The 18,699-nt window shown below is 43.5% G+C and overlaps 1 protein-coding gene across 1 annotated transcript; it reads right to left on the reverse strand.

Moving 5' to 3' along the window:
- Positions 1–218: 218 nt before the first annotated feature.
- On the reverse strand, positions 219–15,428 carry brinp3a.2 (bone morphogenetic protein/retinoic acid inducible neural-specific 3a, tandem duplicate 2; the record flags this gene model as incomplete). The annotated part of the gene is made up of 7 exons (XM_080860462.1): positions 219–1,335; positions 2,046–2,268; positions 2,965–3,201; positions 3,779–3,884; positions 9,207–9,397; positions 10,690–10,880; positions 15,235–15,428. The coding sequence occupies 7 exons, from the start codon at positions 15,426–15,428 to the stop codon at positions 219–221; spliced, it is 2,259 nt and encodes a 752-aa protein (XP_080716588.1).
- Positions 15,429–18,699: the final 3,271 nt, after the last annotated feature.

Raw genomic sequence — 18,699 nt, forward strand, 5'->3', positions numbered from 1 at the left:
ATGATTTAAGAATATGACATGATGTGTGTCAGAATTTGATTTGTAAATGTACTATTTCTTGGCTAGGGTACAATTTTCACTTGCCACATGTGATCGGGGCTTCTCTTAAAGCCGACAGTAAAAGATATTTTTCATTCTGTCTTGAGTTTGACTCTCTGTTCTCTATGTTTCTCAGTGGTACTTTCATTTTTTAACTCCTCTGGAACCAGTGCTGTCTCTTAACTGCAAAGTTTTGTTGTCTCGTAATCCAGAGAGTTGGGCAGTCGGGCACTGAAGCCCTGGAGCGAGTCATGGATCCGCACCACTTCACTGGCTGTCAGTTTGAGCCGGTGGCGCAGCAGGCAGGAGAACAGGTCCAGGCGTTGCTGGCCTGGTGGCGAGAGCCGGTTCACCCGGTCCCGGATCTCCAGGAGCTGCAGCAGGGCCGAGTCCTGAGAGCCCTGAGTGTACGGGTAGTCCAGCTGCAGGATCAGGTCACGAATGGCTTCGGGGTCAAAGTGCATGCTGTAGCCGAACACCTGTATGCTATTGATCTTCATGTAGCCCAGGTTTCTGGACGGGTCCACCATCTCCAGTGGCTCGTAATACGTGCTGTCATTGACCCCGGCACCTGCCGCCTTCACGCGGCTCCGCAGGTATATGTGGATCGTTTCAAAAAAGGTCTTCCACTTGTTCCCCAGTGTTAAGGTCCAGTTAAAGCACTCCAGGGGCAAGTCTAGCTTTGTTGACTGCCAGTCTGGAAAGCTGTTCTCACTTACAGGTATGTACCAGCTCTCTGAGTGGCTACCACCAAACGGGTTAATGTAAAGGGTGAGAGAGGGCTCTAGGGTGCTGTTCTTGGTCAGGCAGATCTGCAGGGATATGCCCAACAGCATGTGGACCATGTTGGACTTGTACTTGTTGCTCTTAAGAGTCAGCAGCATCCTCTTCCTCCAGGACGGGTCGAACCAGTTGTTGAGACGCATGTCGTTGCTGATGAAGATGGCGTGCACCTCCAGCCTCCGGTCCGACCTCTGCAGGAGGTAGCGCAGCTCCAGGTCCTGGAGGTCCGTCTCGAAGCCAAGGTAGTTCTCTGTGGAGTCGGCCACCATGGGCCGGCAGGCACCCTGGCTGAGCATGTGGCCGGTGTTGCAGCTCCCGCAGCGGGTATGGTTGTCGCTGGCACAGGAGGCACAGGCGCCCCCTTCGCCGATGGAGCACGGGGTTGGCACCTGGCAGGAGGTGTGCTCATAGGCACAGATGCACGTGTGGAGCTCCTCAGAGAAGTACCCCAGCTGGTTGTTCTCGGAGCAGTAGAGTAGGGACTGGAAGTAGTTGAACCAATACGCTTGTGGCCTGCAGGAAATGAGGGGACATGCATCTATTACCGCCTGCTCATTTACTCACTACATATTCTCAGTTCTTGCCAGCAGGAAGGTGATTGCAATCCTACATTTGCCACAACGTTTGATAAATGTTTTGGTTATCTGCGTGTATTACAAAGACATAACTTGCATGTTAATTGGAGAAGAGTCAGCGGCAACAACTCCTCGTTTATCTTATTAGAGTGGTGTGTGCCTTGATTTTCACTTCTGCTATTCTCAAACTCCCAAACCACAAGCCAACATAATTAGGAGTAAAATATCGATCTTTCGAGCAGAGGCTGACAGACTGGGAGGTGTTTCTTTGCCTTGGCAATTTTTTACTCTAACTGTTTTGCAGCAAATAATAAATAAATAAACACATGAAATAAAAAGAGCTAAAATCAGTCACATAACACACTGTTCGTTTATGTGAAGTTCTACAAGCTGGATAACGAGTGGCCTTTCAAGTGCTCTGTGTTACTTGAAGGCAATCTGACATAAACACTCCATTCAGCTTGCTGGGGAAAATGTCTGAAGGATAGGTCTGCTGCATTTGAGCTTCACCAAAAAGCCTGATAATCACTTCATGAATAAGTCAAGGGGAACAAACTATGGCCATTATCTCATGGGTGAATTAATGATCAGGCAGAGATTCTGGGACTGTGTGGAGAGTGTGGAGAGACGTGTTTTTATTAACTGTACCTCTCGCGTGGTAAGGAGATATGCGGCTGCTTTTGACACCTTTTGCTCAGGCTGAAGAGCTTGTATACAACCCTCTGCGCTCTTGTGAAGAGGCCTCTCATGGTGTTCTCCAGCTGCTCGTAACGACGCTGAAACCCAGAATCCAGCGACCACAAGTGCTGTATTGTTGACGTGTTCAGGAAGAAGTTCTGTGGCAGCCTCGTCAAAAATGTCTTGAATTCGTCTTTTTTTCCCCAAACAGACAGAGACATACACTTTTAGTATTTAATAAGCAAACATGACAAGACATCTGAAAAGAGGAACGTTTTCTTTTTAGCTATACTTCATACTACCTAAGAAAACCTAAGAACCCAAGAAAATATTTTTATGCTTTCTCAGGTCTGGTGCTTCTCATCTGCTGACTGAGCAGGACACTGAAAGCCTTTATACCCTTCTCAGAAGAACAAATGTCTACCTCTCACGCGGCAGACTTTAGTGCTTTCACAACATAAACCTAAAAAAATACAACTCAACGACTTTCCTCTTTTAGAAGCTGAATGGCAATGCCAGCTATACTCATTTCAATTCAGCAATATTTTTGTCACACAGGGCGACCTTAACTGGCAATAATACCTAAATGTTGTATTAAAAGCCCTCGTTCATATTCCATTACTACGGTAACTATGATGATGAGAAATGCTAGAGTGGCAATAAAGTAATTTTATGGGTAATTAATCTTGCTGGGCATACTGTAAACCACCTATGTTGATTTTTTTGGTTCAGTCCTGTCAAGGCCTTGATTTGCTGAGAGCAGACAGTGTGCCAAGCATTTGGAGGTCGCTAAAAGTTCAATATTCAATGTTTATGTAATTTACAACATCAATTAGATGAGAAAATGGTCCAATTGGTACATACAACTCCTTTCATATTCTGCCATTACCTGAGTCCTCAAATTCTTTGTACAAGGTCGCCCAGGACTCAGACACTCGCTGCAGGCTGTCCTCCATAGCTTGGATGTCCATGTATGGGCAGTTGCACTCTGGGAACTTTGCATCACACTCACACCAGCAGTCGCTCTCTTTGCAGACGAACCCTCCTTCACCATTGCAGGCGATGTAGCTCAGCGCAGCCTGGACAAATACATCCCTCAGGTAGTCTGGTAAAATGACCTGCAGTCCTGTATAAAGCATGGTTTACAAGCATTAGACTCCTCTGTGAGCTGTGCAAAATGATCACTTGTCTGAACTTTTAGATACTCGTTTTTTTATGTTTTGTGACAGCAGATGCCAGGCAGAATGTAGAAATAGCTATAAAATGAGATTTGAACGGAAATAAAACAAGGTCCCATTAGTGTTCAAATCAGGAAAATGGCCAATAGTTTAATTTCCAATTAACTGAACAGTAGTAGTTAACACACCTATCAGAGTTATGTATTGCCATTGTGGACGCGGGTACACTCCGTCATCTCATCACATTACATCCTTCGAAGCCTTTGTTAATTTCCATTTATTGGATTTGGCATTGTTCCTCCCTACTCTCTTCTCATTCACTGTGCTTACAGCCAGAACTCTTGGCTATCCAGGAATGCAACCATCTGCTGGACATGACCCTGTACGCGCCAGCCACGGCATGTGTGCTATAACAGCCTGACAGCTGGGAGGTACAAGCCTGGGCCACTATACTGCTGTGGATATACCAATGTTCCCCAACATTTGCAATGAAGAAAACAAAAAAATTATAATAATTCAACATACCTTGTAAGTAGACTTTGTTTTCAGGACTTTGAACCAACACAGAGCTCACTGAATCAAGGTTGTCATAGTTACTGCAGCCAAGAGGACCGGTTCTGGTCTCAGTTACCTAGGCAACAACAGACAGACCATGCGTTGATTTTTTTCAAATATATTCAAAAGACGAAAGACAGGGGCATTGCAAACAGATTTGTGTGCATCAAACCATTCATTTTTAAAACAGATTAATTTATTATGACAGCTTTCATAAAGCAGCTCTAACACTCCAAATATATGCAATACTTGAAACATAGTGTAGTTTCAGTGTGTGGATACATGGGATATATGTGGAGTTCCCCTTCCTTGTCATCACTCTGAAGGATTTTCCTACTTTTCTTCCCACTCTTTCATTCTGTCAGAGTTCTATCTACTGAGTTCTTCCTACTGTATTACGCCTCTTCCTTTCTCTTTAAGTTCTTCCTACACAAACACACTCCCTTTATCCAAACAGAACCATGTCTTTCTCTCTCTCTCTCTCTCTCTTTGAGTCACTCTTTTGTCTAGTTGCACAGTGTAGCAGAGCAGTTCCTCTACAGTTAATCACCAAGATGTCTGAATAGTCTCTGAATCACGGCTACACTACTGGAGGTAAGTGGAGATCTTCATGCGCTGTGCGTTTAAATGTATTTTATCTTTGTTCCTCCCACCACAGCCACTTAATTGATTAGATTCCTTGTTAGAGAAATTCTATTATACCCAGTGAGAGAAGAGAGACGCTTCTGCTGCTCTTCATTGCACTCTCAGACACACTGCAGCTGACGCTTTGGAATTTAATAATGGCCAGATTTCTTCAGTGCCATATTGACGGAAACATCTCTATTGACCTTTCCTGAAAACCATTTCAGTGAGACTCCCCATCCCCCCCCCCCCCCCACCCACCCTTTGCCCATGCATCTGAAACACGAGACACTGTGTCTTTCCTCCGCAGGATGGTAGAACGCGTTTAATTGATTGCCATTCTCCATTTTCTCGTGCCTGCTGGAACACCTTCATCAGTTTAGAGATATTCTCAGATTCGGTCTGTCAGAACACATTTTTTTATCAGCGGGGGCAGATAAGACGAGACAGCATTGACTGCTGCCGGTCCATCACCTGTCCATCCAACAGTGCAGTAATAGGAAAGAGGACACACATCCCTGCACACGTTACTTTTCCCCCATCCCATTGTGGGTCTGTGCATACACTGGGAGACTTGAGACCAAGATTTGTTGGAACATCTATATTTGACCTTTACTGGACAAGGTGAACGTGTATGCAGTGCTGGAACAATCCACTATCAGGTTCAAGAAATGTGCTCTCCTTTGGGAAACATGCTATGAAGAACATGATATTAACCCTGCAATGACCGTACTTAAGAACCTACGGAACTTTAAAGCATCGCTATATGATCTAGCTCCTAGTGACGGCAAAGCAAATCCATTATAGCCCTGGTTCAAAGCAATACTCATTGCTTTCACATGCTACCTTCAAAGCACACACGCAAACACACGCAAAAAACTACACTCACGCATACTCAACTCCTCAAGCAGATGTGAAAATGCTTAGTTGTTAATTAACTTCACACTACACAGTTTGCAAATTAATCCTTGTGATGCATGAGAAAGCCAAGGGAAAGCAATTTTTCTGCTGTTTGACATCCAGCCATCGTAGGCACTCAACTGACTGATTGGGGGTTGCCTGAGGGTGAGACGGCGACATACAAAGCCTCAAAGACAATTGCACACCTGAGACAGTTGGCACACTTTGAGTGAAGCGCTAACCCTCTGGACTGTACCAACCCGACTATGAAAAGCTGACATTGCAGAGCAGTGCCCCCTCCAACATTTGCATTCTAAAATCTATAAGCATCCTTATCAAATATGCCATGTGATGGGCCATATGGCAACAGGAAGATGACTGAGGAACAAGTGGAGATCAGCTTTACATTACTTTGTAAAAAAAAAAAAAAAACATCTGTTTATCCTTAGATTGACAAATCCATACGGACAAATGGCAGATTATGGCTCTCCTACAATCATGTGACAAACTGCCTTTGCTGGCTTCTGTACTGTCACCCCATACAAACAGCACTGACATAAAAAAGTAATGCTTCTCCCGTTCATTCATATTCACTCAGGGGATGAAATAAGCTATTGTCATTTGCTGGGTGAAGATGTAATTTGGCACAGAAAGGTACAACAAACATGAACAAAGGTACACATTGTGGAGATGGGAACAAGCTGTTAAGAAGTTTTCATCACACTTTCTTTCCTGCCACTAACACTGTCACAACACATTTCAGTGGGTGGTAGTTGTGAGCCTGAATGTTTGCCGCTATCAATGATTTAGTCTGGAAATTGTCAAATCAAAACAAGAATCATCCCTGCCGCTCAGACACAGCTTGAGCTATTATGCGTTAGATAAACAACCTAAGCATAGCCGAGCTACCAGCAACACGGCACGGACTCTTAGCAGGCTCTGATTTTCCACAGCCTAGTCCCAGCACACCAGCACGCTAACAGGCTTTTCCTCCCCAAAATGAGTTGCTAAATTTCCCCCTCCACAGACCCCTGTAGGAGAGTATCGCCTCAGTGTCCTTCCTCCTATCTCCCCCCTCCCGCCCTCCCCTCACTGCGACCCCATTCCATTTGAAACCCACACGGCAGAGCGCTTAGTCCTGTCTGTCCCGCGAGTGTGGGTCAACGCCCCGTGGAAATGATGCATGTGTTGAAGAATCCTTTGCCCGTCTTCCCCCCCTCCAAATCACTCTCCTCGGCTGATAGAGCTGAACCTCTTTGCCTCGGTGCCTGCTCCTGCCACTCAAAAAAGAGCCGTCGCACATGAAAGCCTCCACAAAAGAATAACCTCGGCCGAGCCTCAGACAAACACTGCTGCACTACCTGAGAAGTGCCCTCTTAGTGGTAATAAAAATGTCTAACCTCCAGAACAGTTGTGCAACAGAGGAAACCACGTTCTCAAAGAATGGGCGAAGAAAAGGAACAAAGAACCAGCGCAAATGAGGACAGCACACAACAAAGTAAGAGAACATTATGCAGTCTTCTGGAGGATAGAGTAAGAGAAGCAATAAAGAAGCATTTATTCTTCAATAGAATTTATTTTTGGAATATGTTTTTACACAATAACTTCACTGAATGAACTATTTTTTTCTATACCTTATTAAAGGTTAATGGGCCGTTATGTCGTAGAGCAACAAGCACAATAAACAGGCTTTGCACAGCAGTAATCACACAGTGAGGATAGGCGTATTCAAGCATCTGAAACGCTCTTTTAACTGGCCAAATGTTCCCTCAATCACAGACCTGGCGCTTGACAACAGCATTGGCATAATGTATGGCGTGAAAAGCCAGGTGTGTAACGGACAGCCATTGTTTCCTAACAGCCACCCAGCCAAATGTGTAATGCCCTGAAGGCTGCTGGAACAACTGAATTTGCCAAAATGAAAGAGTCATCGGTAGAGCCAGGATAATTAGCAAACACATGAGGAATCCCACAATTTGCATCACAGATCACTTGAACTTGAGGGCATGAAACCCTTAGCGATTCATGTAGATATGCCCATGGACCATGGGCACGTCCAATGAAATGTGTGGACAGTCTAATGTACCTAACACCCCGGGAACCCATGGGCATCTAAAACATTACTCTGTTACGTGCTGGGTATCAGCGTGATGGAAAAACAAGGGAGGTTGTGACTACATGTTCGCTGAGCCTAAAGCCAACTGGGATACCTCGACCATGGAAGCCAGAGAAGGCTGGAAGGAACCAGTAGCCGAAAAGGCCAGTGCTTCTGCTACAACCTGTAGTGTTTCTCCAGGTCAGGACCAGTTAGATGGTAGTTAGATCAGCCTCTGCAGGTAAGTGGACATATCTCCAGCGGTCCTGACTTGTGAGGTCCATGAACGAGTGACAGAACCTGGCCGCCCTCTCCCTATGCCTATGCCTCATGCACTTTGCTCAAATGTTTTGTGCCGCTGTAATCTACCATTACAGTGTTTTAATGCACACTGTTCAGCATTCCAGATTATACGACCACACACATACATGATTTACTACTGCTAGATTTACTGTTGAAGCCATATTTCTTGCATCACCAATACCCTAAAGGCTATTCAAGCAACAGCCTTCAGTTAGCACAGTTTGAAGTCTCCTAACCGAGCTACCACACAGACTGTCAGCTGAAGCTGGAGGCTTCAAAGGACCAGGAAGACGGCAGGCTTTTTAGCATCTACTTCAGATCGTCTTACAAAGAAATTGTGCTTTATAATCAATTTTATCCAAAAAGAATACAACAGACTTAGATTCATTCCAGTGACACTGACACTGAAGCTTTGAAGGGTAGAAGCTTGCACTCATGTTTTTTAACGTCCCGCCCCCCTCCCCCCCCCACACACACACCTCAACACACACACACATACATGGAAAATTATCTATCTGCACAGTACTTCTTTCTCTGTTTTTGATTTAGCGTGTTGTTGATTTTCTGAGAGTGGGGGCACCCCCCCCCCCCCCCCCCAAAACATACACACACACATCCAGCACCTTCATTTCACAATTAAGTTTGTGTATAATGTAATCCCCTCTAATTGTTTTTCTGGTAGTTGAACAAGATGCAAAACAATGAAATGATTTTACTTTTCATTGTGGCACGTTCTCTTCTCGTCACACAGTGTGAAGCCATGCCTTTTGTGCACTGCATTTCCTGCGTGTTGTGCACTACATAACAATAGGCTTTCATCCCAAAGTCGTGTTTGCATGTCAAGGTGGCATGAAATCCGCTCCATACAAGTACATTTATCAGTGCCGTCATAAAAAACACCACTTAGGGTTTGTCCTCATATGGTGAAGGAAGAATTCAAAGGAATATGTGAAATTCCATTAAGGAAATGTGCAATTCATCTGCCTCTACTGTGAAAACCTTTGAATTTGCATTATTCTATTAGCAGGTCTACAAGCTTTGAGCATAATGTTAATTTACTATTAATGGATGTGTATTACACTGTGTGTGGATGTGTGTGTGCCTGTAAGTGCTTCTGTGCAATTAAATGGTGAATCAAAATCAAGAGAGTGGGAGCAATCAGAGCTTTTGTCTGCAATGTACTGGCCATCCATGGGTACATATTTGAAAATACATTTCATTAACGTATCATAGTGCATTTTCTCTGACCACATTGTGTACCCCACAATAATATTGTGGCTGCCTCGCAAACTCATACCACTTATCTGAAAGGACTATGAGTATTGACAAAAACACAACATATGGCTAAAGTTTAACACGTCAGCCCAAACTCTTGTATTTCATGCCCAGCGTTAGTTCAGTTGCCTTGACAGAATTAAATGTGATTAAGGTTGGCTAGCTATTCATTTCCACTACTTTTTTACACGCATTGCGTACCTTGATGGCAGTGGAGGCGATCTGAATGTGGTGCAGCTTGCGCAGCGTGCTCTCTCTGTCGATGAAGTAGGAGGCAGCCAGCTGGTGGAGAGTCTCCAGAGTGACGGCCGTGCCATTGCTGGTGTAGTCGCTCAGCTCTGCTTTCTTGCTCAGCTTCCTCTTGTCCACGAATATTGTTAAAGCCTCCTCTCCTGCGAACCCAGACAGCGGGGGAAAAAAAAGAAAAGGCTGAAACTCTGCTAGTGTATGTCATTTCATGGAAGCAGAAAAAAGAGCAGTGCTCAAGCACTGTAGTGCATTGCCTATGACTTCAGCTTGTACCAGTGTGCTGCATAACTGTGCCTTCCAAATTAGGGCAAGGTGAATCAAGTGGTGGCCCACAGCATGAAGTTCTGGATCACTAGAACTCATTTTTGGCAACACAGTTAGGCCCGTAGTATACAGTAGGCATAGCTTCCTATGTATACCCTTATTGTTTTCAGATATGTAGATCAATGCAGGGGGTTAGTGGTAATGTATGGCATCTATCAGTACACCACCTACAGGGTTTGGAACTCATTTCTTTTAGTTTATACAGCAACAGAACTAATATCCAACGTATGTTTATTCATCTGTATCAATAATATAGAGCAGTGTGGGAGTAGTCGTCCTACTGAGCAGAAGGGTATGTTTCAGAGGCTAAGACCTGGGAGGTTTGGCTCTGTTTTTGTTTTCATGTAACATGCCATTTTCTGCCATGCCACCTTCACCAATAGCCAGGAGGCAGCCATGGCCTACACCCTTTATGGTACAATTATTTATTTCATGAGGTCCATATGTTCTGCTCGACGCGGATAGACAATCAACTTCAGACACACGGTCTACAGCTGGCCCCAGTCCAGGCCCACTGGCTCTTTGCTTTCATGGTCTCATACTGCAAAATACTGGATGGAGGCCAGAGCGGGGCAAAGGTTGAATAAGTTGGGTGGACTTTCACATTATCTAAGCGTGACCTTTCAGGGACGGCAAGCCGTGTCAAGTAATGGACAAGTGTGGCTTTTGGAAAGGCAGCCCATTCTGTCGCCATGCCAGACATGATCCAGGCTTTGTTCCTGAAATAATCCCATCCCCTTTTCGAACAGAGACCATGCAGGCTCCAGCTTCGAACAATGCTGTAAACAAAATCTGTGCTCTAAAAACAAGGAAACAAGCAGGGCTTAGCTGAGGCAGAAACTAATTGAAAATATTGAAATGAAATATTGAAATATTGAAAATATTGAATGTAATACATTAACTTTAGCCTAAAATCATTTCTGTAGCACAAACAGTATTTCTCTATATTACCAACCTCATTTGAAGGATAAAATTATGTGTTTTATATGTAAATACTCATAAGTACTGTTTCTGCTTTTTTTTTCAAGCTGATCATAAGTACACTCATTTAAATTCTGCTTTCCTTTAAATGCAGTGCATGAGTGAGTGTGTGCATAAACGGGCTGCTTACCTCCAAGCGTAGCCGACAGGAGGAAGTGAGTTCCATACTTCTTAATAAGATTGTCCGTAATTAGCTGGGTGGTTGGTCTGCGCCCCAGGAGCCGAATGTTCCGCATGAACTCTGGTGTGAGGGGTAGAGGAGAGTCCAGGAAGTCTCTGCGCTCTACCGCCAAGTTGTTAACTTTCCAGCGCCCGAACTCTCTGTGAGACAGAAGAGGAGAGTTTATTGAGTGGGCTTTTTTTGGAAGGGTGGGGGGTACAGTACAGCAGTAAACAAGGCCGTCACTAATGATCTGTTTCTATTAATGCACCCGCGTCTGCAGCAGCAGGCAGCGGAGAGCCAGGGTCTTTAGGGGGTAACACACGCACCACCTCACCATATCATTAGCTTTAACTACCTTCTGAGACCAGGTAACCATTTCAGAGGATGAAGAATGACTCAAAGTAAGCCTCTGACAGGTGCTCCCTCTAATAAACACATCACAGCCAAAATATGCAATGTCAAGAAAACCCACACAAGTCGGCCCAATATCCCCCTGCTTTTTCCACCAAGACAGCAGCAAACGAAGTGCTGTAAAACCCCTTCATGCTGTGCTAATGTTTCTGTGAAATGATGGCAATTTGCTGTGCCTTTGGCAAAGAGCAAACAATTTTCCTGGAGGATGGACATAGAAAAATTATTGGAATAAATATGTGTTTGTTCTGTTTTAATAAGCCACTACAGATTAGGACAATGTGTCTGTGTGAGGTCTGCATTTATTCTCTACATTTGTCTCTGTGCACCTCTATTTAGTCTCAACACACAACAATCCTTCTTTCTGTCTCCCTTCCACCTACACTTACACATACACACACAGGCACATACAAATACAAACACACACACACACAAACACAGTGACAGAGAGTCACAGGTGCAAAACTATTTACCACTCAGATGTTCAGGCACTGAAATCTTAACCACTATCCCAAATGATACACTGCGCACTGAAATAGAAGCTTGTCTCGAGTAATCAAAGTAGGTTGGGCAACCTTCTGCAGTGGTGATGGATGGCATTAGGTTGGCCTTTTGAAAGGATATATATCACATTAAATCAGGAGTAATGAGGGAGGCCTCTCGACCCAGATGTTTGATTGATTCATTCCAGGGGAAAAAAAGCCCCCTTAATTCCATCTGGAGTTCAACAGTCCGCTGGGGGGAGGAGGCAAAGTGATACAATTAAGAGAAATTATGCAAAAAGGTCTCAGCTGCTATTGGATGTAAATTGGGAAAATACATTGAACTCAATCCATTGGAATCTAAATAATGCTTTCGCGTTTTTGGCGTAACCGTGGGACTCCTGGAAAAGGTGGCGCTCACAACGAAATCTGATGATCAATCTCAATCTCGTCAGATGACAGAGGAATGAGGGACTTCTCCAAACCGGGCCAGGGCCCCGCTATATCTTTCTTCTCTTTCACGCCCAGCTGCCGTGTTAGGACTTCCTAGATCAAAGACGCTGATGGTGCCATGTAGCGGAGAGAGCAGATCCCCCTTTGTCATTCTCCCCTCCAGTCACTGCTGAGAGTGATAAGCCTCCCTTGTCTTATCTTAAGTCCTGGTAAGGCCTAGTGGCTTTCTCTGTGACAGGGAGAGAGCTGTGTTTGGTGGCTGTTGGGTGAGTTTGATTGTGGAGGGCTTTATTTTGCCATTAAACATGATGACCATTATGATTCAGTGTCATGTTCACAATGTGCTTGTGAAATCTTCCCTCTCTGGGATTATAAAAGCCTTGTCATGTGACTAGAGAAGCAGCTGGTTTGATTTAATTCATTTTTCAGTCATTCATTCACTCATTCATCCATTCATTCACTCATTCATTCACTTATTTATTTGCAAATCATCTTTTGGTTCATGAACCAGAACAGCTATCCACACACAAGCCACAGTAAGCTTACATCATAAAACAATTTACATCTGACACTTGTGGGATGAAAGAGACTTTTGTGAAATCAAAAAGGTAAGGGAATGTCTCATTCTAATTTTTGGTGGGCAAACTATAACAGAATTCTCTACAAATGTAAAAGACAGACCGTACCTGAAAGAAAGAAAAAAAGAAAACAAGAAGAAAGAAAGACCAAGAAAAAGACCAAAAGGAAAAAAAGAAGCTAAGAAAGAAATTAAAAAATGTATCCTGGGAAGAACCCTGATATTATCTATTGAGCCAGTGTCTAGGGCAACTGTCCTTGGCAATAGTTAGCTTGAGCAGGTGGTGCTGTGGAGCTGATCCTTGTGTTTACTGGGACCAATGCCACTGTGTCACCAATATTCTTCATGGTGTGGCCAGCAACACGCATGCACACACACACATACACACACACACACACACACACACACACACACACACACACACACACACACACACACACACACACACACACACACACGCAAACATGCAGATGCAAACACACACAGGACAAATTTCAAGAACTCATTAAAAAATTCTTTCAAATTCAATAAAGGAGAAAGGTGGAAAATTGAAAGATGGAGTGAGATGGTACACTTTCATTACAAAGATACTGCAGCTACACACCACTGCAACTAGAAGGACCACTTCTGGTACAATGATTCATCTTCTTTGTGTCATTACCGATTATTAGAATTCAGCAGAGCACCAAAGCCACAAACTGCACAGGAGGAGGGGGGAACCTGTCCCGAAAATAATATTGTCACTTTTAATCTCTCCGGGTCTGTTTGGCTCTGGAATGATTTTTTTACTGGTGGTGGATCGGACTGACAGGAGTGGGTGTAATTTGACCAAAAAATTGCACCGTCCTGGCCGTATTTCAGGGGTTACAGCAATTTCGGGGAATTAACAGTGGCATGGAGGGATTAGGTATGCGCTTGTCATTGACACAGCTTGAGACTTGCCTGAGGGACAAACCTGTGAGGCAATTATTATGTCGCCTTAGCGTCACTTGTTGCAGAAATCAAACAAAAAAAAACATCAACAAAAGGAGATCAGCATAATTATGGAGGCAGATTGTTTGCTGATAAGATGTCTATTTGACACCAAGAGAGAAAAAAAAATCATTACTGTGAAAAGTCCACTGTGGACAATTTGAAGAGGTGCATGGCCTGAATTCATCAGCATGGATCCATGACATAATGATTTGCCTCTGTGGAATGTACACCAGTTACAAGCCTCACTGACGAGCACACATTTAACACGCACATGCTGTGTTCTGATACTGAGGGCGAATGTGCATGCTGTTTACTACCACCAAGAGAGCCCAGTGAATAGACCACTAATGGCATTAAAGCCCCACTTGGCAGCATCTCTTGTTTTCTTTTGCTCTGTCTTGCTTTTCTCGTTTCATGTTCCTATTTCTTGTTGTCGCTATGTTGAGATCTCCTATCGGCCCATTTATGCGGGTGTCCACTGAACCTGCACGGGATCTGTGCTGTCCTCTTGTCTTTCTTTATTGTAGTGCTGTACATATAGTTTCTCAACATAACACATTTCATCTCATTATGGTAGTCGGTCATTGTTGAAAGATTTTATATGTCTATGTTCACGTACTTCCAAGCGTATTTTAATCGTATCCATAATCAATGCCATACATACACTCAGATAATGACTAATCACAGGTGTCTGCATTCTTCTGAGATTCAAGCTCAAGGAAGCTGCTGACAGAAGCCTCCCAAGAGATAGCTGTCATAACGCAGGGTAATGTGCATTAAGACCTCACTAATAACTTTGATGGATCAGAAGGCTATTAATCTTGGTGGCTATGCTAATGCACTAATGTTCCCCAGTAACGTGGGGTCGAGGGGACATGCATTACATAAATATATAAAAATAGCATTTCAATGCAGTGCAAATCTGTAAAGCCATAAAATGTCCTCTCTCAAATCCATATATGCCAGCGACCGCCAGTGAGGAGGTTTATCCAATAGAAACCATGGATATGAACAATGTGATTTATGTCAGATTCTCACTTATTGCAATCATTTGCCAGACTCACAACTGCATGTTGGGTGTTTGACAAATAATGATTTGTTCTCTTGCCCTCCTCATATATTGCCATATCTGACTTGTCAAAATGTTCCTTTAAGACCTGGAGATATTTTTCAAAATGTGAAATGCCGTAATGGAACAAAATGATCACTTATCAAAACACTGCGCCTAAGAATTCTCCATTATTATGTTATGTGTATGTGCCTTGACACCTTGCATCTCTCATATTGTAGTGGGGGGAAGGGCTGCTGCTATGACACAACCATGAGGGGGAAACAGAAGCTACAAATATTAGCGACTAAAACATCCTGTCAGGGATTCAAGTAACAAGCATTTTTTCATCATCATATAGAACAGAAAACGGCTAAATATTTCAATTGTATACCCTTTTAAAGTAGCATTAAGTGAGTGACTTATCTTATGTTAAGAGCTTTCCTATTGGCCATGTGTCAACAAGAACATACGAGCCATAAATACAAACCCACTTAAAATTGCTTTAGTCTCCTCTAGTATTTAGATAAATCTTGTCAGGAGTTGAACATCAGCTACCACCTGACCTGTATATCTTGTAGCGGGTGGAGAAGCCTTGGCGGTTCCTTTCCACAAACTCAGTGTACTCCTGGGAATGATGAAAGGGCCCCTTGTCTGAGAGAAGCCAGTCTAGAGGTCCGCCCGGCCTCTCCTCAGAAAGACTGGCGATGGCCACAGCCCAGCAGTGGAGGCTGACAGTCACAAACTCCCATAGAGCCATCAGAGAGGATGGGGCGCTCAGGGGGCTCAGCAGCAGCACAGGGACGCTAGCTCACTCCACCTTTGGGAATTGTGGGAGCTCTGCATTCCCTCTGTTCCCCAACCGCACCTGAGTGAGGAGAGAGAGAGAGAGAGAGAGAGAGAGAGAGAGAGAGAGAGAGAGAGAGAGAGAAAGAGGCAGAGACAGAGAGAGAGAAAAAGAAAGAGATGAACAGTTGCACACAAAGGCGCAGCCAAGAAGGACTCACACTTAGCATAATGTGAGTACACACACACGCACACACACATTACATAGACAGAAACACACATTCACACATCTTCAGACATACATACACACACATTCAAATTCCAGACTCACTAGAGACCGAAGCACACACACACACACACACACACACAAAGGAAGCAATTAGAGAATTATAAGGGCCTCCTTCTTTTAAGCCTTGAAGTCTTCCTTAGGACTACAGAGAGATCTTGTCAGTGAATGGAGACAAAAGATAATGCATTAAGGCAATGGTCTACTAATTGTCTGTAAGTGAGAAGCATAATGTATTCCCCTAAAATGTGCTTTGCATAATACCTTGCATTTTTCCGGTGCTTGAGAAATATTAAGATAGCTTTGCAATTAGAACCCAGTTGAATCGAGAGTACACATTATTTATATTTCCCTCAGTAAGTGGTATAGTTTATCTCTATAGATCATTCCGATGATCACCAACAGAACTGAGACTCATACTCACAAACTCTAGCTACCAGAACTTTCCAAGTTCCCCAGCCGCCATATGTAATCATTCCACACTATCTGCAAACCATCACAGCTCAGATATCACAGCTAGCTCCGGTCTATCTCCTCCATTCTCATCCCTGGCCTTGAGAACACAGCTTCCATGACAGGGTTATATTCTGCACTGAAGCTTTTCTCAGCTCATGTCCTGCTGTTTCTCCGCTTTGTTCTGGACTCCTATCGCTTCCTATATTTCTTGTGCAGGTTGTCAATCAACGCCGCCTGCAACCGTGTCGAACCAGATGTTGGAGAAGAAAAGGTCTCATTACTGAAGCCTGATGACAGTCTGTCAAGTCATGCCTGCCATACGCCCGTTTGAGTGGCCGGGTTTAGAAAAAAAAAGTTATCATTTTCGCTCAGTATGTGTGCAATGGAAAGCAAAAGAGCTGTGTGATAGGTCATCAGGAAGGTTAACATATCAAATCTACATCAGAAGCCCTCCATCCCTTGGAAAAATGGAGAAATTGAAACATAATAAAGAAATCGCTTTCCAAGCTTTATATGACATCATTTGCAGTTTACTTTGAAATGCACCTAGGGGTAATTTGTGTCATCTGTGTCCTGTCTTTGTCCTCAGAACACTGTCCAACCTTGAGGTGTGCACTGAGTGCCGCCGTCCATACTGGAGAACAGACTGCATGTAATTCACAGATAAGTAGATCGCTACCAGTGCGAACACAGCGCTGATCTTAGCTACAAGGTTTTCTCTTCTTTTTTTTTTTAACCTGTGATTACACCAGATTTAAAAGCCGGGGTGTTTTGCGGCATGACATCTAATTCTTCAGTGTCGAGATCCACACACACAGCCATGCATATTGATGAGCAGACCCTGCTGGATCAGAGTTAAAGTGCTCAGCGGGGGACCCACAATGCATCACAGATCCCCCCTTAGTGATACGCCACACTAAACAGAGGCTCCTAAACAGAAAGCATCACCCACCCCCCTTCACCTTCCGTGGTATTGCTTGCCTTTTTGTTTATTTGTTTCTTTATTTCAGTGTTGATACAATTAAACTGTTATGCCAAATGACTTTCCCCTGCTCTATAAGGGGCTTGAATAAACACTGTGAGATTAAATATTGTGAATGCAGTGGTTAGCGTTGAATGTTGATGCTAATCCCATGATACAGGCTCTGCAGGTGCAATGTTAAGAGTGATTTCTCAGTGTCTGCTGTCTATTGAGTACATGGAGCAAAATACTCCAAATGTGCAGGTCTGTAAAATTGAGTACATGGAACAAAATACTCCAAATGTGCATGTCTGTAAAATTTGTACAGAGAAGCAAATAGCAGTGTAGATGAAAGGACTCTAGCCTCCTACTTTGGGAATATCTTCCACAAGTATGCAAACTTTCATAGATTGCTACCTTCTGAGTCAGCTACTGTGGGATCAGTCGACATATTATCTCTAAAACAACAGGCGCAGGGATTTTTGTTAGGTTCTGCTGAATTAATAAATATTAAGTGAGGCACATCCCCTTATGTGAAGACATTATTGGATAACATTTATGCTTATACAAACAATGTGTTTCAAAAACTACAGTAAAAATGGTCCACCTTGAATTGTGTGGCATACTGTAATCCTTTTAAAAACAAATGAAATATCTGGCCTGGAAGTGAAACACATTTTTATTATCTGCTGTCTGCTCCAGCTCTTTGACAGGCCTTCTAGAATATAATTGCATACGAACCTGGGATGAGATAACCTGAAGCATTGCAGATATTTGGTATTGGTGGCAAGCTACCGCTCTGTGTTTCTGAAAGACCATTTGATAACCCGAGTGAGAGAGGTTGAAAAGATTATGCGTGTGGACAATATCTGCTTTCCAAACAATACAAAGTCATAGAACAGGCCATAGATCTTGTATTACCGTGTCAATAGCACAATCTTTCTCTCTCTCTCTCTCTCTCTCTCTCTCTCTCTCTCTCTCTCTCTCTCTCTCTCTCTCTCGCACTCTCGCTCTCTTTCTCTGTCTTTCGCTCTCTCTTGTGATTGTGTGTATGTCTGTGCTATTCGTGTGACTCAAAAATATGTGGATTGTGTTGATGATGCAAAAGTGGCTGGACAAAAAGAAAATAGTTCTCAACAAATCATTATTAAAGCAAAATAACTACCAGATGTCAAGTAACTGCAAAATGGGGCATTAGACAAAATAAAATGATGAAGGAAGACAGAGAAGAGCAGAGAATGACAGAGTGAGAAATGAGAGAGAGAGAGAGATGAAAGATGGTGACAGATAGTTGAGAGCAACATTGTTGAGTAGTCTGGTCCTTGATGTGATTACCTGTGTTGTACAGTGTTATAATTAGCGCAGGAACACTCATTTATATTGCAGTATATAAGCTTGAACAGCCGTGGCAGAGCTCATCATGCAAAGGGTTTTCGATCAGAGCTATGACTGAGGCTAACCAATCTACCACACACTGTTCATTTGGGTACTCACAAGGCAATGAAAATGCCCTATGCATTTCAAATGTATTTCCTCAGAATA

Source organism: Sprattus sprattus (genome assembly GCF_963457725.1).
Source record: "Sprattus sprattus genome assembly, chromosome: 2".
Lineage (NCBI taxonomy): Eukaryota > Metazoa > Chordata > Actinopteri > Clupeiformes > Clupeidae > Sprattus > Sprattus sprattus.